General features: G+C 32.9%; 3 protein-coding genes across 3 annotated transcripts; all 3 read right to left on the reverse strand.

Annotated features, from left to right (window-relative positions):
* Positions 1-19: 19 nt before the first annotated feature.
* On the reverse strand, positions 20-955 carry LOC148176930 (protein takeout-like). Its single transcript, XM_088032689.1, has 4 exons — positions 865-955; positions 578-815; positions 398-531; positions 20-349 (listed from the first exon to the last, which is right to left on the reverse strand). Exons 1-4 carry the CDS (start codon positions 920-922, stop codon positions 33-35), a joined length of 747 nt encoding a protein of 248 aa, XP_087888815.1. The 5' UTR covers positions 923-955; the 3' UTR covers positions 20-32.
* Positions 956-3519: 2564 nt separating this feature from the next.
* On the reverse strand, positions 3520-4410 carry LOC148176931 (protein takeout-like). Its single transcript, XM_088033234.1, has 4 exons — positions 4353-4410; positions 4067-4304; positions 3886-4019; positions 3520-3836 (listed from the first exon to the last, which is right to left on the reverse strand). The coding sequence occupies exons 1-4, from the start codon at positions 4408-4410 to the stop codon at positions 3520-3522; spliced, it is 747 nt and encodes a 248-aa protein (XP_087889360.1).
* An 8075-nt stretch (positions 4411-12485) lies between these two features.
* LOC148176932 (uncharacterized) lies at positions 12486-13619 on the reverse strand. Its single transcript, XM_088032479.1, has 4 exons — positions 13500-13619; positions 13217-13451; positions 13037-13170; positions 12486-12985 (listed from the first exon to the last, which is right to left on the reverse strand). Exons 1-4 carry the CDS (start codon positions 13564-13566, stop codon positions 12681-12683), a joined length of 741 nt encoding a protein of 246 aa, XP_087888605.1. The 5' UTR covers positions 13567-13619; the 3' UTR covers positions 12486-12680.
* Between the last annotated feature and the right edge of the window lie 11592 nt (positions 13620-25211).

Raw genomic sequence — 25211 nt, forward strand, 5'->3', positions numbered from 1 at the left:
TTTTTCAAACAAAAACACGTCTTTGGGAGTTTTTATTTACCACCAAACAGTTCCTCTACAGAAACTTTGGACAAAAACCGATCAAACATGTCGCCGAAGACTTGATTAAAAACGTCTTCATACTGGTCTTTGACGTCGTTGAAAAGGGGTTCCCAGTTTTCATTGAACACGTCGTTTAGATTGTTGCTGACAGCAGCCCCAGTGTTACCACTCCCCTCGAATAAATTGTCGAAATGGAAGATCATTTTAGTTGGCTTGATGAAGAATTTAGAGTCTTTTATTTTGTAATGTTTGTTATTGTTTTTGGTGTATTCTTCGAAGTGGTAGATGAGGGTGTACCGAACTTTGACTGCAATGAAAAATACAGAATTTTATATACAGAGTGTGCTAAAATTACTCATTGAAGTGGTTCCAAGGCGTTTTCCAGAAAAGGGAATTACCAAAAGTTGGCCCTTGAAATCATATTCAAAGTTTCCCTTAATTTCCGGACATAAACAGTCCAAAACCAGCGTCTGATTATCAAAGTTCATCCTACCAAAACAATTCAATACAGTATTACCAACCAATTTTTTCTTACTTGGTGTCGCACTGACAGTCGGGCCAACCGTACAACTTCATATTTTTGTAATGTTGGTCAAAACCGACAGGACCGCTTCCAGCCTTAATTGACATCGATGGGATGACCAAGGGGTTTAGACTGGGCAGCCCCACTTGTTTAAAAGGCACCTTTAGTTGCTTCACGGCGTTTTGCACCGCTTTTTGTAAACATTGAGAGAAATCTTCTTGTTTCCTGTTGCATTTTTCGAACGTTGGCGCTGGAATTTTTCACTAAAATTTGGTTGAAAACAATAGAATAACACTCACGAAGCGCAGATTCGCAGTAGGCGATGATCGCTATAAAAATGAGGGTTTTGAAGTCCATGGCGTGCTAAATCGAAACTGGAGTAAAGGTTAAGAAAAAATTCTTTTATACGAGTAGTTGGCCTTGTGTGAAGGTTTTTTTGTCTTTCTGATTGACAGATACTTAAAATTGTGACGTGGATTAAGTGGATCAATATTAATTGAGTATGTTAATTGTGTCACAGCTCAAGAAAATAGGAAAACAAACACGAATTAAATGTCAAGGGTCAGTTCTGAAAATAATCAAAAAGATTAGAAAAAAATAGTCCCATTATAAAAACAAAAATCAGAAAAGAATACAGGATCAAGAATCAAATGACCAAAAAAAAGTAAAAAATAAAATATAAAAATCAGATATAAAGAAACAAAAACTAAAAATTTTAAAACATTTTTTTGTAAAAGTAGAACATATTACACATTTCTGAATCAAGAAAATTAATATCTTCCAAATTATAAAAAAAAATATGGGTGCCAATTTATAAGAAATAATAAGAAAATAAGAAAGTTGAGTATCGCCCAAAAGATACTAAAACATTTAGAAAAAATTTAAAATCATCAGTTTATAGTAAATTAAAAACCTACTGTTTTTTAAAAATCACCGTGTATATATACGTTTACAACAGTTTAAAGGTTAACTATAAATTTAATGTAAAAATAGTACTTTTTCCATTCACGTTTTTGTCCGTTTCAATTTCACTTTGATCATTTTGTTAATATATTCATTAATTTTATTTATTTAACTTATTTTTGTAAAGATCTGCCCACCGGAGCCCAAAAGAGGTCACAAAATCCATAGTTTAGAGCCATAAGAAATACGAAACAAGACCGAAAATTCAGAAATACAAAAAGAAAAAAATCGTAAAAATAGGAATAAGAAAGATCAGAAGCTGACAATAATTACTATGAATCAAAAATCAATACAAATAACCAGAAATTGCGATTTAGCATCAAAAATCAAAAGAAAATTATAAATAAACGTAGTGGAGGCTCCCAATGTTACAAGAGTCGATTTGAGAAGTAATTTGAATTTCTTGCACTCGCTGCGAGTTTGTGTAGAAAAAAATGTCAAAAACACAAATTGATTGAAGGTTAGACTGTATAGCAGCCGTCAAGATAATGTGGCGCTGACCTGCTCAGATGACTTGACTTTTAAGGGTTTTTACGACGGTGCGGTTGGGGTACCCATAAATTTAGGTATTTATTTCTACTGGTTTAAGCTGTCAAAATTAAATTGTTAGGATCGCATTTGCTAAATTCAAAATAAAAGGAGACATATCAGGTGAATTTAATTTTTTGTACTAATAAAAAAATTTGTTGTTGATTTTTACATATCAACAACAAATTACGAGATAATTTATTAACTAATAATTAAATATATACAATTTATTGACTAATAAATAGACAAATTAATCAAATTCCATTTCACTGGAATCGTCGTCGTCATTTAAACTAATTATTAATTCTTGGTGATGATTATTTCTATAATTGTCTTCAATCTTTATTACATGCGCAACACTGTTTTTCCAGCTAGAAACGCTGATTTTGTGCACTTCTTGATAAATTAAATCAATCGCATCTTTGGTAAATTTGGGCGCTGTATTATTTCGCCGAATGTGTGCCTTCAACTCCGACCAAATCAGTTCAATAGGATTGAACACACGATGATATAGAGGCAGCCTTAAAACGGTGTGTCCATGTCTCTTTGCAAGCTCGTCAGTATGGTAAGATTTGACATGTTTTGGTGCGAACTTCGATTAATTCTGACTTGCTGTAATTTTCTTCGAAATAGACGTCGTTTTCATGCAAAAAATCCTGGATTTCATCTTTTCGGCTAGAATTATTCGAGATTTTTCGTAATTGTAATATTAGCGAATTCCGTTTGGATAATAGCTAGGTATGACATTTAAGGGTGGGTTTTTCCAAAATTTGTCAGCACTAATTGTAAAGTAAGTACCATTGTTATTATTGTTATTATTTACTTATGAGTAAAAAAATAGTGTTATGGGATTAAGATTAAGTATATCTGTATTATACAAAAGACGCTATTAGCTATAAGAATTCCGACGTCGAGCGCATTTTTTCCAGCAATTTTTGTAATATAACGGAACAAAATTGTTAATATAGTACTTATAATAACTTAAAACGTAACCAAAAATTATTACTTAAAAGATTCAAAATAATAATATGGTGAAAACGCGTTTTCATATTAGAAAATCAATAGTATTTATAAAAATTACACTACTAAAAATGCGAACTGCATAAGCAGTGTTTGAGTGACAACCCAGGCCTCAGAGCCGAAATTTATGGCCCCTCAACCGCACCGTCGTAAAAACCCTTAAAAGTCAAGCCATCTTAGCAGGTCAGCGCCACATTATCTTGACGGCTGCTATAGTATATTCACGAAAACGAGTCAACGCGTCAAAACATTAGCTCGTAATAATTCAACTTGGCGGTTTTACGCAGAAATTCAGAAGTTTGACCGGAAATGCTCCCAACAGCACACATTTTTCACCTCTTGTTTTCATGTTTTATTTGATTTTTTACAAATGCGCATGTGCACTAAAGACTAAGCAGGACCGGGCTCCATTTTTTCAAACAAAAACACGTCTGGGGGACTTTTTATTTATCACCAAACAGTTCCTTCACGGAAACCTTGGACAAGAACCGGTTAAACATGTCGGCGAAAACTTGATTGAAGACGTCCTCATACTGGTCTTTGACATCATCGAAAAGAGGCTCCCAGTTCTCATTGAACACGTCGTTTAGGTTGTTGCTGATAGCAAGCCCAATGTTACCACTTCCCCCGAATAAATTGTCAAAATGGAAGTTCATTTTAATGGGTTTGCCGAAGAATTTAGAGTCTTTTATTTTGTAATAGTTGTTACCGTTTTTGATATATTCCTCGAGGTGGCAGATGAGGGTGTAGCGGACTTTGACTACAATACAGCAAATTAAATGTTTATATACAGAGTGTGCTAAAATTACACATTGAGGTAGTCCCAGGGCCTTTTCCAGAAAAGGGAATCACTAAAAGTTGCCCCTTGAAATCATAGTCAAAATTTGCTTTAATTTCAGGACAGAGGCACTCCAAAGTCAGAGTATTATTGTCAAAGTTCATCCTACCAAAACAATACAATACAGTGTTACCAATCAATAGTTTTCTTACCTTGTGTTGCACTGACAGTCTGACCAACCGTCCACTTTCATATTTTCGAAATGTTGGTCAAACCCGACTGGACCGTTTCCAGCCCTAATGGACATTGATGGGATAACTAAGGGGTTAAGACTGGGCAGTCCCATTTGTTTTGAAGGCACTTTTAGTTGTTTTATGGCGTTTTGAACCGCTTTTTGTAAACACTGAGCAAAATCTTTTTGTTTTCTGTTGCATTTCTCGAATTTTGGCGCTAGAACATTTTATTAAATTTTTTTAAAAACAATAGAATCACACTCACGAAGCACGGATTCGCAGCAGGCGATGATCGTTACGAAAATGAGAGTTTTGACGCCCATAATAGATCGAAACTGGAGTAAAAGTTGAAAAAAGTGTCTTTTATACGAGCTGGTTGACCTTGGTCTTAGTTTTTTTGTTGACAGTGACATAAAATTGTGACACAAATTAAGTGGATCAATCTTAATTTTATTGAGTATAATATGTCATTCTGTCATAGCTCAAGGAAATATGGAAAGCAACAAGAATCAAATGTCAAATGGAAATGTCATTGGAAATAATAAATAAAATTAAAAAAAAAGGTTCTACATACCGGTGTTTTTGAAATGCATGTACAAAACAATACTGTGCTATTCCAAAAGGAGTATAAAATCTGAAAAACCAATTTTTAAATCAAAAACTGACAAGGTAAAATTAACCTCAATCCACGAACTATCTACCCCACTGGCAAAAAACGCACCTGGAATGATTTGTTTTCTAAGCACCTAGCAACTCGATTTTGTTAAATAAAATTAAATCAGTGGCGCCCAAGCAAATTTTTTGAATTGTTTGTGTAATTTTATCTCAAAAACAAAAAGACTTTTTTACTAAAACTTTTTTCTCTTAATAGGCACAACTTGTGACAAGTGTTTATATTCCATACGATATCGACAAGTAATTAAAGCAGAGAGGTATTTTTCACTTTTTAAACTAAAAAGAATGCAACATTAAAAATCATAATAGATTTTTTTAAGAGTCGGAAAAATAGTCAATGCGATTCGTTAAGCCCGCCAAAGACCGTTTTCAATTTTTGGTAGTGTATTTCAAAAACACCCTGTATATGAATCCCAAACTCGTTTTTACCATGATATTGTCTTGCCCATCGCGGTTTTTGCGGGTAGCGGATTTCTTGTAGAACCTAACCCCCGCGAATGGCGAGGTCTGACTGTATAATCAAACCAAAACTCAAAAAGTTACAAAGAAAACAAAATTTAGATTTAAGAGATGTGTGATTTTTGATTATTTTATTTTGTCAGGTCACGACTAGAATTTATTTAAAAAAACGTCACAAAAAATCACTATTTTTTAGTCGTTTTTAGATAGTAAAGTAGGCAATTTTGTTATAAGTATAATGAAAAGCGCTCGTTGACATGGAAACACCTTTGCTACTTGGGCAGAAAAAGTACTTTTTGTGACGGTTACTATTTGAGACTTACATTTTGTATGTCAATTGCACGATCTTAACTTTGAAACTCTTTGAAACCAATATTTTTTACATACGCTTCGCCTTGCTACTGCAATTTAATTGCTCGACAAAAAGTACCACTTTTCTGCCAAATAACAAAATCTACTATTTTCTGAGTACACCTCGTTCATATTTGTTTTTTTTTTCAGATTTTTTTAAATTACAATGTCAGAAACCTTTGTTGTTTATCATTGAAAAAAAAAAGATTGAATAAGTTATCCAACGAACTACTATAGAAATCGTAAATTTGGCAAGTTATTTGACAATTAGAAAAACTGATTTTCCTGAAATTTTTCAAAAAACAACTAATTCTATTAAAAAAAATGTTTTAATAAAATTATTTACAGAAATACTCTTCAAATACCTAATAGGAATACAATATAATAGAAAGTATATAATAATTATCGTAGTTTTTGACAAAATTGAATGTAAAATTTGAAGAAAGTGCTATTAAAAATTATATTTTCTTTGATATAATTTTATTAATTTCATTGGAAATCGTATCCATATTATTTTAAGAAATCGTAAAAGCACGTCCTATTTACAAAATTTATTTTGTTCACATGGGTATTCCAAAAGTCTAAAATATGCGTGTAAACTTTTGCGAACGATATTTCAATAAATCTAAATAAAACAGTTTGATATTTTTAAGATTTTTTTTAAACGTACGATTTATAATTTTGAACCTCTAGGCAATATTTTTGTAGTGAAAAGTTTAATAATAGTTTAAAATCGAAAGAAAACGGATGTCGCGATCATATTAAATTTTATCAATTTGTACAATTTATTCAATTAATTTAAGATTATTTAATTATCTCTTTATTGATGCATTTATAACAAAGATTAAAAAAATATATTTAAATGAAATTGAGAAAATAATAAATAGGTAAACTCGTATTCTTTTACAACTTTGAATTCTGACCTGATAGAACATTTCAACTTCAGCAATGAGATTTTTAGTGTTCAAGCACATTAAAATTTCTTGGCTAGTGCATGAACGTCGCATACAATACCCTGCTTCTATTCATTCTCATCTTCACGCCGCATTTAGGCGAGTTACATTCGCTGTACGCAAAAAACGGATAAGACAATTTTTAGGCTAGAAAATGGTGACTTTTGGTTTAAATTTGAAACGTCATTCCCTCATTTCGGGGAATTTTATCAGCTGGGAAATAGGTTGGTAGCACTCCATTCAAATCAAACAAATGCAGATTAATTTAAATACAAATGAGTTCCAGCAAATTTTTGTGGTATCTTTGCCTAATTAATCTACCTTTATTATTTTCGAAGGTCATTGGCCTCCATATCGGCACACAAATTGACACAATTGACATTTATGCAGCGATGCCAACTTGCAAAATAAAAGCAGCTATTCGAAATGTCACGTTTGACTGCCTAGACATTCAAAAGGTGATTTTCTTGCCGCAAATGAGTATCACAAATCTCTTCAAAAATGACGGAGGCTTACAATAGTATATTATGAAACGCGTTTCATAATGAACATTTTGCCGCACGCACGTTTTTAGGGCACGACGAGCGCAGCGAGGAGTATCATAAAGTAGTAAGTGCGGCAAAATGCATTATGAACCAGTATCATACGCTATTTTTTCTATTTCGTCTTATTTTAAACGAAAAAACTTGATTTCGAAATCTAGGGAATTTTAGGGTGGTTGGCATTTGCAAAATGTTCGGGAAAAAAAATCGAAGTAGCCAAATCCAATTTCAGTCAGTTTGACAGGTGTGACGTTTTGAGGTTATCGGAACGCAAGGGAGCCAAGAGAGCGAAGATGTTGATCATGATCATGATGGTTCTCTTGCATCCAAAGAGTTTTTCTCCGATGAATTATTAAGCCTAGTACAACAAGAAATAATAGTGTATTGATCGATTTATCATGGTTTATCAAAACCAAAATCTAAATTGTCAACGTTGACGGCAGGTCAAATATGGCATACTATAATCCGGACGCCTCGATAATCCGGAAAGGGTCTTGTTTTTGCCTCTCCGGATTAACGAGGCCCTACTGTAGTTAAATCCATTATTATTTTTATTTAAAATAAATACATGTTAATTATTTTTGGGTTTTGGTTACTTTGGGTTATCTAATCCACACTTTACCTTGAAATATTAAAATAAATAATGTTATTCCTGGAAGCTACCAAATGGAGTACCTTTTTCAAAGACACACTTTGCAGTGGAATTGAATATGAAGAAAGGTATTCACAATAGACAGATTTTTGAAGAAATAGAGAAAAAAGCATTGGGCCAAAAATGTAGCTAAACTGGGGTTCGTGACATTAGCACCCCGAAGAAAAAAAAACAAAGTTTGAACGTTACGAAATGAATGGCACCCTTAACGCCTTCATCCGTTATGAAAATATCTATTTCCTACGACCCTATATGAAAGTAGCATTTTCCACACGGTTAAATGACTCCGAAAGTTGATGTTTTCGTACATCCATTTCCGAAAGTAAAAGTCACTAGTGTGATATGAATATATCCGCACAGAACTGTCAAAATTGACAGTTATTTTCAAATACAAATGTAACTCCTGAATTTTTGTCTCAAATACCTAGACGATTCACTGTAAAACAACATGCATAATGATAAAAATGAATTGGTTAGGTCGTTTTTGACAAATTAGTTTTGACAGGTCTGTGCGGATATATTCATATCACACTAGTGACTTTTATTTTCGTAAATTGATGTACGAAAACATCAACCATCTAACTATGTGGAATACGTCACTTTTGTTCATATAAAACGTCATGGTCGTAAAAAATGGTATTTAGAAAAGATAAGAAATGAACTATTGTCAAGACTTATGGTTTCTTCCTGATAATGGAAGGTCGTAGGAAAAATAGTGTACACAACTCGTCGGAAAGTGTCTTTCTTGCACTCGTGTAACATCTGCACTCGGCTGGCGCCTCGTGCATCTACATTTACACTCGTGCGAAATTGTTCACTTTCCGCACTTGTTATGTAAATATCTATTACACAGGTGTACCCGAATAAAGTGAAAAGATTTTAACCCCAATAACTGACAACGCAATTTAACATAATGGTCAAATTACGTGTTCCGAAACGTCATCGTTCCCGAGAAAAAATTCTCAAGTAGTACTGTACTGTAAACCCAGTTGACATACACCTAGTAAATTTTATGGCCACATTATGAGAGGACCGGAAAAGTGCGGTTGGGGACCATAAATGAGCACGAAATGAGTCCGGGCCTGTTCAACCATCGGTCAACTCTCCACCTAGAAATTTGTCGGCTGCAGTTTACAACACCCACTTTATTTCGAAAGGTGGTTTGACTTAAGCCATAAAATGTTTTTACTAGGTGTATGTCATTTGTGCTTACTATATTGCGTTTTGACGGAGAATGTTAAACAAGTGTATCGGTTACCAATGACAAAAGACATGATTAATTTTCAAAGTTGTAATACAGTTGGTTCAGGTTGCACATACCTACCCAAGGTCACAAATTTTAAAATTTTTATCGTGTAATTGGTTCCTGTTGCAAATGTTGCAATAGCATTGTTGTTTTCGAGTACAAAAGACGATCGTGTAAGTTCTGTCATAGTAATGCGTCACAATTAAATTTGTTTGTTATTGTTTTTAAACAACAATCGCATCTGAGGAAAAACTCACTTCACTTGGAACATGTTTAAAGTTGTTTTACTATGAAATAAAAACTTGAACTGTCCTTGACAACGGGTGCTTTTCATTACTTATAACAACAAATTTTTCGTACTTTATTGTCTAAAAACAATTAAAAAATAACAACTTTTGTGACAGTTGGAAAAAAAACTTTTTCTAGTCTAGTGAAACAAATAACTATTGTGCGCCTCCGTCACTTTTCATGAGATTTGTGACACTCATTTGCGGCAAGAAAATCACCTTTTGAATGTCTAGGCAGTCAAACGTGACATTTCGAATAATTGGTTTTATTTTGCAAGTTGGCATTGCTGCATAAATGACAATTGTGTCAATTTGTGTGCAGATTTGGAGGCCAATGACCTTCTAAAATAATAAAGGTAAACTAATTAAGTAGACACAACAATAATTTGCTGAAAAACATGAATTTAAATTAATCTGCAATCGTTTGATTTGAATTGGATGCTACCAACCTATTTTTCAGCTGATGAAATTCCCCTAAATGAGGGAATGACGTTTCAAATTAATTGTCGGCGCACGAAATTTCGTGTTTGACACGGCTAGAAAATGTTTTGGAAATGGTTGAAAATTGAAATCTTCGAATTTCAATACTTTCTTTGCATTTCCAAAAGACCATTTTCTAGCCTAGTGAAACAAATAACTAATAATTATAATTTTGGAATCCTTGTTTTTAATATTTGTTGTTAGTCATAATCCTGGGAGTTTTAACGCAATAACAACGAAATTTTCTGAAAAGGCTATTTATAGTATGTTTGTTAAGTAAGCGAAATCTCAAAATTCTAAGGTCCATTTTACAATTTTTTTGAACAAAGCAAAAAAATTTACATGCCTCTTATAATTCTGGTAGTTTTAACAGTGTGACAGTAAAATATTCATGAACTAAGTGAAATTTAAAATTCTAAAACAAAAAAGTCAAATTTAGATTGTTTTTTATAACAAACCAAAATATTTCTAATGAAACTTTTAACTCTGGTAGTTTTAACGTTATGGTAATATTTAAAAAAAATATAACTAGTGATGTCCATATTAAAAACAAAAATAAAATTACCTTAGATTTTTGGTAAATTAGAGTGTACTTGACGATCCGCATAAATCGATCTCTTCATGGGACTATACTTTGAAGTTTGTTGTTAATGTCAGATCGGTTTATTTCATATTAGGATACCTCTCAATGAAGAAATTATCAATACCTGTCAAAATTTTTGAATGAAACTTATAATTCTGATAGTTTTGTAAAGCAAAAAAAGTAAAAAAATTGTAAAGCAGAAAAATCAAAATTTCGATTTTTTTTTAATCCTTTAAAGGATTAAAAATATGTTAATGGAACTTAAATTTTCGTAATTTTAACGCGGTGGCAATAAAAGTTTCGAAAAAAACTGAAATTTAATATCGACAATCGGAATGAAGAATTAAGAAATTAATAGCAGAAATAAGTCTGAAATAAAAAATAAGATCCAAACATAACTTAAAAAAATGTCTCATTGCTATCAGTCCATTCTCCTGTGCAAATTTTGAAAATTTTTGGGTGTAAATCAGGCTTTCAAATCTTTAAGGAGAAAATTAAAGAAAAATTGAATGTAGCGATTTTTGAGGTTAACACGTTGTCAAAGTTGAGTGTATTAATAAATAACTAATTAAACATTTGGTACTACAGGAAGTTTTTAATCGAGATTTAACAAGTTTTGGCAATGTTGTGCAGGCCGATTAGCTTCTACGCATCCCACAGTTGCGTCAAGGTCAAACACTTTTACTGTCAATTGTTACCGATAAAAATTGCTAGGAGTTGCTGCCAACTTAACTTTTTAATGAGTGGACCGGTAGTAATGAGCTCTGGTATAGTTAACATTAAAAGCGAAAAAAAGAAAAAAAAATGCTCAAAATGAAATACGCAACGTTGCTTAGGGAGATTTTTGGTGAGAAAATAATTGTCAAATTTTTGACATTTCTGAAAATTACGCACTGTTTCCGTTAAAAACGTTTCTTTTACAGCCTGTTGGATTGCAAATCAAAGGATTTAATAGTGAAAAGACTCGACACAGCCTGAAATTGTGTAATCAGTTTGTCAATTAGGCAATTAACCTATTTGATTTTATCACCAAAAAGTCACCATCGACGACGTTGCCGGTTGTAAAGTGGTGCGAGAGTGCGGTGTTGGTGGTTTTTAAAAAAAAACGGACTTTAGTCACCTTTGATGAATCATTTGATATAAGCAACCTTTGATATTGTCAACCAACTTTTAGTTTCTGTCATTCGATATAATCACATCAACTGTAAGTCGCTAAAATAACCGTGTTAAAGATGCAAAAATTTTTCTAAATTTTTTTCCATGTTCTTTTCTTTTTTTTGTTTTATCTTATTGTTTGTTCTTGCTTTTGAGAATTGGTATTCTTCGTAGTTTTCTGCGTTTGAATTTGCAAGGTATTTCTTTAATTTTTGTTTCTGGTCTTTTATTGTTAATTTTTCCTTGTCTACTAACACTAATAATAATTTTTTACTATTTTTTCTCTCTTTGTTTGTATAGATTCTGATTGAGGTACCGTCAGAAATTCTCTTTAATTTGTGATTCTTTCAGTTTATACGTCTTTCGTTGTTGTTTATGCTCTTTATCTTGTCCCACATTTCTTTATTATTTATTGTTAATTTTTCGTTTCTGTTGGTAGATTCTCTGGTTATTTTGTGTATATTCGGTGTATAAAGTGGCTATTTTTTATCTTTAGGTCATTGCCTTGGCAAGCTCTTTCGTCCTTGCTGTGTCTGCATATAAATAGAGGTACCATAGTATTAGTTTTCAAATATTGTCTACCCATTTCGATATAATCAACATTTTTGATAAAAGCAACTTAAAAAAAAAAATGTTTCCAGATAGGGTGACTAAATCGAATGTTTACTGTAACTAGTGTAAAAATTTATCAAAGCCTTTAAAAAATAAAAATTCACAACAAACAAAAATTATAAAAAATTCACACAATTCAAAATGAAAGACCAAAAATCAAATTTCAAAAACATAACCAGATAGAATGTGAGCAATGAACCCAAATTGAAAACAGTTTATATTTAGACACACTATTATAAATGAAATTAAAATTGCTAATTTGTTTGTTATTATCGCACGCGATTAAAGGATTGCCTCAATTAAAATGTTGTCATGTATTTATTTTCAATTTGTGTCCTCAAGGTCAAACAATGTGTTGTTCAAATTACTACGCTTCGTTGTTTAGTGTTTCAATTAAAACTCGTTTTAATTTTAATTGGTTTATGTTCTATGTACAAAAAAACTCAAAAAATGTTATTAAGCGAAGAAAGAGACAAATAGCCAATAAAAAACTTGGCGTCACTGATCAACAAACTCATTAATTCACTAATCCGCTTATCTCGAAATTCAAATTTTGTCGTCTGACCTCTGGCAAGCACCCAAACTGGATCAACTTCTTTCATTCTTCGCCGAAAAGTTCTTCAATGGATACTTTGGCGAGGACCCTCGCAAAAAGCGACTCGAAGACCTTCTCAAAGAGCTGCTCGTAGGCCTTGCCCACATCCTCATACAACTCCCTCCAATTCTCATTAAAAACTTGATTGATATTCTCATTCAGCGCCTTGTTATCCCCGAAGAAATCCTGATAATTGAAAATCATCTCTTCTGGGGTCATCTCAAACTTGGTGTTGGTAACCCTGTAATGTTGTTTTCCGCGCTTGCTGTACCTCTCAAGGCCGAAAACCAACGATATGTTAGCTTTCACTGCAAAGTAAAATTTAGTGGTGGTACCAACGTAATTTTGGGGAAATTTACAGGCAGTAACAGTTCCGAGACCTTTTCCTTGGATTGGCAACACTAGCACGCGTCCTTTGATTTCGTATTCGAAGCGTACGATAAATTGAGGACAGACACAACGCGCCCCCATCAAATTTTCCTCAAAAATCACACTAAAAATTGAATCAGTGGTTTCAATGTGATCAGTGCGGTACTCACTCGAGACAGGAACACTTGGAGAACCCGCTAACTGTCATATTTTTGAACTTCTGGTCGAATTGCGCGGAGCCACCGCTTGCACCGGCTGTCGCCTCGGGGATTTCCAGGGGGTCGAGACTCGGAAGCCCTATTTCTTTGATGGGGGCTGTTAGTTGTTGGACTGCGTCTTGCACGGCTATTTGCAAGCATTCGTTGAAATCGTTTTGTTTTCTATGACATTTTTTGAAAGTTGGGGCTGAAATTGAGCGTTTTAAACTTATTTTTTTGCGATTTGTGTACTTACGGAGGGCACAGTTGCAAAGGGCTAACACTGAGGAAAGAATTAAAAGTGAAAAATTGAGGAGGTTCATGGTTGGAGGATTAAAAGAGTTTATATGAGCTTTGTTTATTTATATGGAGTCGGTAAACCGGTTAACCTTAGCGGGTTTTTACTTTTCGTGTTTTGGTGGGCATGGTTAAATGGGTTGATGTACCAGGTGTTCCGCGAATTAAGAAATAACAATAAAATTTAAATTTTATTTTTCTCTTGCTGTTCATAACCTTTAAATTTAATTCAGTGAATGATCAATTGGGTTTTAAAAAGTTCTAAATTTGAGGGCCATTTTTAGAATCCAATGTTATTGCGACATTACTTAAAAAAACAAATAAAAAATGTGAAACTAACTTCAAGTTTGCTTTTCGACGTTTTAAAATTGGTGGACTGAAAATTTAAGAACTGTCACGACATTAGTAGAGTATAAAATGTTACCTTTGGTCCAGGAGATTTCAATCAAGGCAAAATCCTACAAATTTAGCTGATTGCTCAAAAGTAAACAACCGAAAAAGGCCTAAAACCCCTCAAAAAGCATTAATTTTTATTTACCCCAAAAGTGCCCAAATGTCTATAGACCAACAAAAATTGGGCACATTAAAAAAACAGGGTAGAGTCCTACAAATTTAGTGTTTTCCCAAAAGTAAATATCCGAAAAAGATGTAAAAAAACTTACAAAATGCCTTGTTTTTAAGCACCCCAAAATGGCTTTTTATTCAGGACCTGCTATTCCAAAACAATGGAAGTGCCATTTTAATAATTATACAGCAATCGAAAAAAAAAAGTTTTATTCTTAAAGTAACCAATACCATAAACTGAATTTTTATGTGTTAGTGTAATGTTTTATTAAACCATTCTCGCAAAAGAAAATCGAAAAAAGTTTATCATCAATGTTTGAAAGAATGTTAAAAGTGCGCAAATTTCCAAAACGTTGTAAGTCCATCTACTAATGCGCCTCAAAACATTGTAAGTCCAGCTAAGGTGGACACTTTTTAAAAATCGTCTTTCGACGAAAAATCGAAAAAAAAATCGAAAAATCGATTTATATTGCGCCACGCCATTTCTCGGCACTTTCTGAAGAGCTCTTCCACACTTGTCTTGATTTCTGATTCGATTCTTATCTTGATTTTTGCTAGGCTTATATTTGGGACTTACAACGTTTAGACCTTCACACTTGTTTAATCTCAAATGTAGCAGATGTTTAGCAAAACCATTTGCAGCAAGACATAGATTTGGCATTATACAACCCAAATCCAAAGAAATTGTGTTTTTGCGTAAATTGGTACTTACAACGTTTTGGAATGGTAGGCCTCAATTATGTTCTTGCACAAATTAATTTGCAATTTAATGTCCATGATTCCCTTTTCCAGTACAATTTTAGCAAAAGTGGAATGGAGTCAAGTTATATTTTTACATTATGCTGTCAAAACAGTTTAAATTATTTGGAAGCTTTGGGAATACGTAGGTCATTAGATACCTGCCTTGCAATTTTCAAAACCTTTAATTGACATACCCCCTGCATTTGCCCACCCACCCCATCCCCTGCTATTTTAAATAAATACTATAAATAAGCGAGAAGGTACGGATTTAGTTCTTTTAAATTTCTGTTTATGACTAGTTCATACTGAATTTACGATTTGCGATTTTTTGTGTTTGGTCAAAATAGCTCTCCATGATGCAAAAAAAATCTGTAGCATTTAATAAATTTTATTCCATTTTTGATGTTATTTAAAACTGATTTTAATAATAATAATAATAATTTATTGACGCCACTAATAGCCATTACATAATCATACATTTAACATTTAACAAATAACCAGAAAGAACACAACATAACATAACATTACAACATTGTTTTTAACTTAGACTTAAAAATTTCAATTGAGTTATACCGAAACAAATCAATATCTGCATCATTGCAAGACTGCAATAGTATATTCATTGGAGAAAACTTAACATAATTTTGTTTAAAAATCTTAATGTGAAAAACAGGCACCGATCTACTCCTATAGCAAGGTATGTGAAAGTAGATATTGTGAATAATATCATCACCATCAATATAATTATTTAAAACATTAAAAATAAAACAAATACGCAGTATTGTCTTCTTAGATCGAGCTTGGGCAGTTGTAAATAACTAAGAGCCATATCATAATCTGACGATAAAGCTCTTGGAAGTTTCCATTTAATGAACTTAAAAAATTTATATTGCACGTTCTCAATTCTGTCGATGTGAACTTTATAAAACGGTGACCAGATCACACTGCCATATTCAAGAATGGGCCTTACCAAGGTCATGTACAGAATTTTCATTGTACTGATGTTCTTGAAATCGCGACAATATCTTTTGACACATCCTAATACTTTGTTGGCCTTACTTATCACATGGTCATAGTGATAAGTGAAACAAAGTTTATTATCAAGAAAGATTCCAAGATCTTTAACAACTGTCTTAATTTGAATTTGACATTCATTTAATGTATAAATAGGTAAAGTAGAGACCATCTTCCTACTGAAATTAATCACACAACATTTGTCAATATTTAGAAACATATGATTGATTCTGCACCAATTATTTAAAGCATCAAGATCTTTTTGCAAAAGTTTGACATCATTTGGGTTTTTAACAACGGTAAAAATTTTCAAGTCATCAGCAAATAGGCAATAGTTGCATTTGAAATTTAAACCTATATCATTAACAAACAGAAGAAATAAGAAAGGCCCAAGGATAGAACCTTGAGGAACACCTGAAGGTACACGCTCTACAACCGAAAACTGAGCTCCAATTTTGACTTGCTGCGATCGTGAACATAAATAACTCTGAAACCATTTTAGCATTTTGCCAGTGACTCCAAGTGCAGCTAATTTTTGTATTAAAACAGAATGGTTGACTTTGTCAAAAGCTTTGGCGAAGTCAGTATATAGAGAATGCACCTCCATACCGTCACTCATAGATTCACAAATAAAATTGACATACGGAAACAAGTTGGTAATAGTAGACCTTTTATCGAAAAAGCCATGCTGTTTGTTAGAGATTAATTTTTTGAAGATGGGAAATAATTTATTAAAAATGATGGACTCAAATAGTTTAGCCGGTACTGAAAGAACTGAAATAGGTCTATAGTTTTCAATCGTAGATCGTAGGCCAGATTTATAAACAGGACTGAAGGAAACGTGCTGCTTAGTAAGGATTTATTAAACATTGCATAAAGTGGTAGGGCCAAGGATACTTTAAGATTCTTAAAAAATTTAGATGGTAACCCATCAGGACCGGGTCCTTTGTTGGCATTAAGTTTTCGTAAAGCATTCTCAACATCTGATGCAGTGATACTAATTGTTTCAATATTAATAACATTGTCATATACAAAATCACATTTGACATTATTATCAGTAACGTATACACTAGAAAAATATTTAATAAAACCATCACAAACAGCCTCAATATCATGAAGCGCAGCATTGTTAAAATTCATAGGTAGCGGAAAACTATTATCAACTGATTTATTTCGTATAAATTTCCAGAAAGATTTTGGATCATTAGACAGGTTAATTTCAGTTCGAACCAAATATGCATCATATGCATCAGCTATTCTTTTCTTACAATCACGCCTTAAATTATCAAATACAAAATAATCCAAAGTCTTACCCGACGTCTTATATTTCTTGTAAGCGGCCTTTTTTAATTTAATTAATTTGATTATCTCAGTGTTAAACCAACGAGGAAACTGAGAAGCTGATGATTTTCATAGTAATGGTGTAAATAAGTTACGAGCAAAATATAAATAATTATAAAAAATATTTACAGATTCATTAATGTCCAAATTTTTTAAAATTAAAGGCCACGCAATATTAGACAAATACCTATCAATAGCTATATAATTAGCATTATTATAATCATAAAACCATTCATTTTTGTTAAATAAAACATGATTATTTCCTATTTCTAGGGTGACTGTAAATGTAGGATGACAGTCATCTGGTTTAATTAATGGACTACAAAGTGACGTAACAATATCAAGACAATTCGAGAAACACAGGTCAAGAGTATTTCCATAGACATTCTTGAAACCACTAAATTGACTAAAACATAGAGTAAAATATGTATCACAGACGATGATTTCACTTGGAAGACTTGTTTTGATACGAATAAATTCAGCGCTCCCTTTTACTTGACACCACTCAATGCACGACAGATTAGAATCACCGAGCACAACAACATCACAGTTAGAATTTTTATCACAGATGCTTTCCAAACAATTAAGATAACTAGAATATTTTAAGATATCGCAGCCAGGAGGAAAATAGGCACAACCAATTATTAACTCACGATTATCACAGAAAACTTTTATCCAGACTTCTTCTGTTGAGGTGCTGACATTAAGTTGGGTAGATTTGAAAGCCTTATTAACTGCCAATACAACGCCTCCACCAGAGCTTTTTAAACTATTTTTTTCACTGCCATCATTTCAATACACAATATATCTGTCATCTAACACTTCCTTGCTTTGAATATCTGGGGATAACCAAGTTTCCGTTAATGCAATAACTTGAAAATCTTCACTCAATACAGATGAATATATTTTTTGAAGCTTTGTCTTCAATCTCCGAACATTTTGATAATAAATTGAAAGACTTTTTACTTGACTTGTACATCTGGCTCGACCTGCCTTATCGGTGGTACATCTGATTTTTTCTGTAGAAAAAAAACCTTTTAAATCTTAATTCCTTCAGCCCAGTCTGAACCATCAAGCAATGAAGAGAAAATATTCTCATTGACTGTAACTTTGAATGAAGAACTCTTGGCATGATCTCTTTTAGGAAGAATTTCGACTGTAAATTCTTCATTCGGGAATTTACATTTTAGATGCTCCTGCACATTATCAGCCGTTGTGTCAAGTGCAAGATTGCCTACGAACAGATACTTTTTACGTGGAACACTTTTCAGACCAGAGATACACTTTTCAGTTCCAGTGACATATTTAGATTTTTGGGATCTTGTCCGGACATTGTAACCAACAACATCACTAGGTTTATTCCTCTCCATATTAAAATTAGGGCTATGAGAACTAACACCCACACCGTTATCCTTTTTAGCATCAGTACTGAATTTAGGCACGTTCGAAGATAGATTGGACGGGAAACTGAGTGACGACAAACACGTTGAATCAAAATTAGGTAATTTTGTATTTTTATTAAATGATATTGAAGGCGTGAAATTAAATCCATTACAATTTGTTTCAATGACAGAAGTAGGGAAGTGTTTATGTGCAGTATCTAACAAATTTACTTGCCCTTTACCTTTTACAACATTCGAAAAAGATGGTTTTATCTTAGTGAGAGTGTTATCACTTTCTTTTAGAATCCTTATCTCGACATGTAGCTTTTTATTCTCTGAAAGAAGCGTATCGACCTTACCACTCAGATCAACGACCAAAGATGTAAGGTTGGCAAAATGTGACATAATGTCGTCCATGGACATCGATGATCCTTCATAACGTGCTCTTTTCTTGTTGGGTTCAGATGATAAATAAAGATCAGCAGATGATTGTGGAGGAACACTGCACTTAGCACATTTCCACGCAGACATCTTTTTGTGAAAACCACGAAGATCCACATTTGCACATTTACTATGAAAAGACTTAAAACAACCTGTACACAGGATTATATCTTTTTGATCAGAAAAAGATATTGAACACAGACAGCAAACAATATTCACGTCCGTACTCATGACTTGGCGAACTCGAACTAATTGTAAACTTGCGCTTCTTATTTATTTTAGTGTCTTTAGTGTTTATTTTTATTTAAATTACAAAAAAATATATCACAACTAAATTTAAATGATCAGTAATATGTAGGTACGCCACAAAAAGTATCTTTTTTAAAGGAAGAAATGTGCTATTCGTCTCAGTAAATTCATTCATAAAACGATTATAGTTATGGTTTTGTGAACCGAAGCAGGCAATATTTTGGAGTCCGCAAACTTCGAAACTTCTCTTGCGCCACCAGCGGTAAAACAGGCGAACTAACTGCTCAAATAACTTTACAAACAATAATTCATAATAAAAAAAGGACAGGTTTATAAGCAAAAAATTTTGGTGGATTCAACGTAGATATTTTTTTTCTATTTATTTACCCAAGATTGCACGTTTTTAGGAATTTCTTTCGAAGATATTATGCATTTTGTAAAATAATTAATATTTAAACAAATGTAAAAGATTACAATAATATGTCAAGTTAGCGCCCTTTATATTGAGATATCAAATGTTCATACCAATTTTAGTGACATTCTATGAAGATTTAGAGCATAAATTATGAAAAAACATGGTTAAAAAACTGTTTTTTCGCTTTGATTACGATACAAAAAACTGAACCAAGTTATAAAATAGCATCCTCCCTACAAAATAAAAAATACACATTTTGATGTATAACATGTCCATATTAGTTTAAAATTAATAGCCAAAAAATCGAAAAAAAAGCGAAAAAAACACGTTTTTTTGCTCTTATATTGTTATAAAAAAGTGAACCAAGTTACAACATAGCATCCTCCCTACAAAATGAAAAAATACACAGTTTGATGTATAACAAGTTGATATTATTTGAAAAAAAGTGGCAAAAAAAGCGAAAAAAAGGATTTTTGTCACTCCCGAGCCACCTTAAAGCATAATCAAAGAAACGAACGTGTTATCAATTTCGACTTTCTAAATTTTAATCGATTCCCGACCTACTACAACAATAGCGTATCGAAACAATATGATTTTTCAATAATTTTTGCATATTGGGATATTTCTCGAAACAGTTACCCATGGAAATTTTATTGCAAGCATGTGATTTTGATACTGGGGCAAGTTACCAAAAAAACATATCTACAAATAAATCCTAACTTATTCTGTTCTGATGATATAAATAAAATTTTCTTCATAATTTAATTATTAGTTCTAAATCGACGTCACCCTATTCCCCTTTCACACAATTAAAAAAACGACGATCACACAGCGATAGTCGCGATAAACAAATATGAATTTGACTAAAACAATAAATTAACAAGGGATTAAGAAGTCCTAATGGTCGTTTAATTGTAGTTTAACAAAAAAAGAAAAACGAACCGTTCATCATAAATACCCCAAAACCATTTACGACTCGGCCGACTTATAATCGTTCTAAAGCAGTAAATAATAGATATTGGAGAGACTAAAAATGCAAGTGTGTATGACTTAATTAGGGTACTTATTACACAAAAGGAGTACACCATCATAGCACTTGAGTTCGTTTTGTTATTTATAAGTATTTATGAGTATCTTCATCCACTCCACACCCTTTGTCACCAGAAAAAAAAACGACCATCAGTCGGGTGGCACATTTTACCGATGTTTTTCATCAATAACCAAATCTGCTATTCGGTAGTTTGGTACTATTGTGTAGTGAGTACTCCAATTAAGACTTAAAGTCATGCCGACAACTGTTCAAGCGGAGATAAGGAGGAGGTATAACATACAGGGTGTTCAAAAAATAGCGGACCAACTGATAAGAACGTCAAACTCTAAGACGCTGTGAATTGGAAATGCTGTTTAAAATTTTTATCTGAAGCTTTGTAAGGGAGCAAAATAACTTTAAAAATTGCGAAAAACGACAACAGTGTTCAATTCTTTCGGTAATTATTAGGAGTATAATTTTGAGACCAGAGCAACACTTTGGTAGTTACAATTATTAATAAATCATGTAATTGGTTACTATGGTTTGCAATTAAATTTGATAACACCTGACCAGTAAAAGTCACAAAGTAGATCAGGAACTATTTGTTCTCTTCTTGGTGTGCGAATAGTCTTGGGTCCTCCATGATCCTGATAAATTTGGTTCCAATCTGCCCATCTCACGTACCTGTTGATAAACTCGTTGAAAAGGATTCTTGGAGGGAATTTGCCAGTTAGGAAATTCACAAGCCTTACTGCCCCTTACTGCTTCTCGACTGTTTCCTTCAGGTGTCGGTATATTCAGCAAAATTATACATCATTAGAGAAATAAACTCCTCTAGTTTGTGACACCTAAAAAATGTTTGACTTTTCTAAAAAAATGGTCATTGTCAGGCACTAGGCAACAATTAATTACTGAATTCTTGAAGTGAAATGTTGCCAGATTAATTTTGCGATTTTGAGTTTAATTTTAAAAGTGCAAAATAACGTTTTGTATCAACATTTAAGGCATTTAAAGACTGTAAGTATGTAAATGTCACCCAAAACATAAACTCTAGTTGAATTTTGTAAACCTTGAGTTCATTATAAGGCCATAATTAGCGCCCCTTTAAGTGGCTGTAGATTTCCAACGAAGCACTCAATAATTGAAAAAAATTAATTTAGCTACTAGTCATTATCTGAAGATTCACGTAGTGAATAGTTGGTCCGCCATTTTTTGAACACCCTGTATAAGGATTGAATAAATAAATTAATGTTCACTACAAATGAACCGATAAATAAATATGAATTCGAAGAGAACAATAAATTTACAAGGAATCAAAAGATGGTCGTTTTATTGTAGTTTAACAAAAAAAAAATCAGAACCTTGAATACCCCAAAAAGTACGTCTATAATTAAACAATGTTTAAATACATAAAATATAGTTTTCCACGAGAGAAACGGCACTTATTAAAATCAGTCCGAGCTGTGAAGAAAACATAATCTGACATTAATTAATTACGGATCTGTACTCTCAATTTACAAAAAAATACGATTTTTCACGCATGTTTCTGATACAAGTATTTGCTTTGAGTGAGCTATATGAGTTTTTTAGGTCCCTATTTCGGTAAAAAAAGAATGATTTGAAAGGTAACTGGAGAATTCCATGAAAAATTATCAACAGCATTTTTTCTTCTTAAACTGAGAATCTATTGTGTGATTGCATGTGTTCAAGAACAAGGGCAAATAAACCTTTTTTGCAAACAGCGTGTCTGCTTATCAATACTCGAGAATCACTAGAAAATCAGGGGCAGTTAGAGGAAATCACTAAAAATCAGGAGAAAATATTAGAACATCGGGGGCCAATCAATAGAAAATCAGAGAAAATCACTAAAAAATCAGGGAAAATTAGACGAAATCCCAAGAAAATCAGGGGAATTTGGACGAAATTACAAGAAAATCCGAGAATGTTAATCGAAAACACAAGGAAATCAAGGGAAGTTTGTTGTATGCCATTTTTGAAAAATATTAACTTCTAGGATTAATCTTCCTGAAAAATCAGTGTGTTAGTCTTAGGAAATCACTATGAATCAGAGAAATTCGTTACGAAATCAGGGAAACTTTGACGCAATATAAAAAAACAAACAAAGTAAGACGAAATCGATGGAAAATTATTAGAACATCAGGGGCATTCAATAGAAAATCAGGAAATGTCAGACGAAATCATAAGGAAATCAGGGGAAGTTAGGCGAAATCAAAAAGAAATCAGGGGAAATTAGCGAGAAAATAAAAGAAAGTTAAGTGTGTGCCATTTTTGACAAGTATTAACCTCTGACAAGTCAGGTCATCAATAAGAAATTACTAGACACACAATAAGGGAAAATCATTAAGATATCAATAGGAAATCAGATAATATTACTTGAAAATCAGGAGTTAGACGCGACATCAAAAAAAAATCAGAGGAAGTAAGACAAAATCACAAGAAAATCAGAGACAAAATCAGGTGAACTCAGCCTCTGGCCAATTACCAATTTATGAATGAATAAACTTAAACAAACAGGTCGTTTCCAAACAATGGATCCCAAAATATAAATTATTGTAGCCAGAGATTTGGAAAATAATAGATCCGGTTACCATATGGAAATTTCGACATACGTTACACAAAACATGTGCAACAAGAATTTTTATTTCCGTCTCTACCTATTGCATTGATTCCTACCGCTGATACGCTTATGCAGTATTGTCTCTCTCGTCAGGATGGAACCAATCAGGGATCATGACGTAGATCGTTACTCGAATTTCAAATGGAAAATCCAAATTGTCATAGCTAATGTCAGTAAAGAACTTTGAATGCAAAGTTTTGTGAATTTAAAGGTTTTAGACGTTATTTCTCTTGTATGTTACTAAATTTTGTGACAAGGTTTTTTCATCACTAGTTTGATTTCGTTTTGTTGTCTTTTATTGTTGAAACTTTCATTCCTTAATAGGCCGAAGCTCTTCTACATCAAGTGGAGACTCCCACAATATGAATGCGGTAAAACTGATCATTTCTAGATCCAAAATTAAACGATATTGATACAATTCTCAATGTGCATAACAGAGTTTTCAATAGGTTTAAGGTCAAACACTAATGATAAAATCAAAATTACCAACGTGTGACTAACACTTTTCTAGTCTGACACCAGAAATCTGGCAAAATGGAGAAGCTAATTCAAACAGCCTAGATTAATTGTAAGAACATAGAAAACTTTACATTAGACCCAGACTTCTGAAGAAGAAAATGCAGAAGGTCTCTTTAAAAATGTATTTGCCACTATTTACATCAATTTGATTTTGTTCTTCGTCATTGTGTAAGAAAAGAGCGCAGTCTTCTCTTGGTCTGCCACGATCATCTTTTACTTTTTTCTACTCATTGTCAACCTTTTTGCCTCTATCCAAATCTTAAACAAAATCTTAATTGCTACAATGCCTCTCTTAGTTTCTTCCTCTCCGTATGTTTGGTGACTTCCGTTTCAATTATAAATCATTTGCTAATCGCATAATAATACACTTTCTTTGCACTTTGTAGTCTTTGGTTGATTTTCATATCTTGCTTCTCAATTCCTCCACAGACGATGACTTAGTTCAGAAACATGCCAGTTGTAATATTCCATCGATTTATATTTCGCTAGTTAGTCCTTAATTTGTACCATTTCTATTCTTCGATTATTACAAAATCTGTTTCAACAAGTCTCGCACAAATTTGTTCAAATGAGCCAAAAATTTCTCTTTGAACTCACTTTCTGTCGTCTGTAGTATGCGACGTCGGTGGTTTTATGGTGCTGAGAGAACTTGTTGTGTTACAGTACGTTGGATTACTCATTTTGCTGTGAACTGTCACACATTACAATTTTTGTCAATATGTTTGTCAAGTTTTAAAATTAACCAATCAAAAACTCTCCATCCTGGCGAGAGAGATAGGATACATTGTATCCAGTGAATGCGTGCAACAGACAAGGACGACAGTTGTAAAGCTAGTCGTAGATATGTTTCTAAGACTTTTGACTATGTCCCCCCATCTATTAATTCCCAAATCTCTGATTAAATTATTGCTGAAATCTCAAAATGTTCTAAAGTTTTTTGACTCGACCATTTTTCTGTATGTCCGTTTTAAATATGACAGCGAACATCCTGAATGTGTATAATAATTCTTATTATCGAGGATATTGAAATACAACGTTTATTTAGGAATTACCGAATTTACAGGCGATTTCTGTTAAGTCATAAAATGGTTGGGACCCATGACAGGTGCCAGAGCTTCTCAAACGCAAAACCGGAAAGATTAGACAATTTTTCGAACTTCAATCATCCCCGTTAACATCATCGCTACGTCAACATTCTATTTATTTATTTTTCGTAATAGGTGTATGTTAAATCGATTTATCAGTACTGTTTTCTATCTTGTTAAGTTAGCTTTAACAGCCACGGCCGTTAAATTTAGTTTAAACAGCCACGGCCGTTAAATTCATTTATCAGGCCA

Source organism: Gnatocerus cornutus, chromosome 3, assembly GCF_029298725.1.
Source record: "Gnatocerus cornutus isolate USDA-ARS CGAHR chromosome 3, icGnaCorn1.1, whole genome shotgun sequence".
NCBI classification, from domain to species: domain Eukaryota; kingdom Metazoa; phylum Arthropoda; class Insecta; order Coleoptera; family Tenebrionidae; genus Gnatocerus; species Gnatocerus cornutus.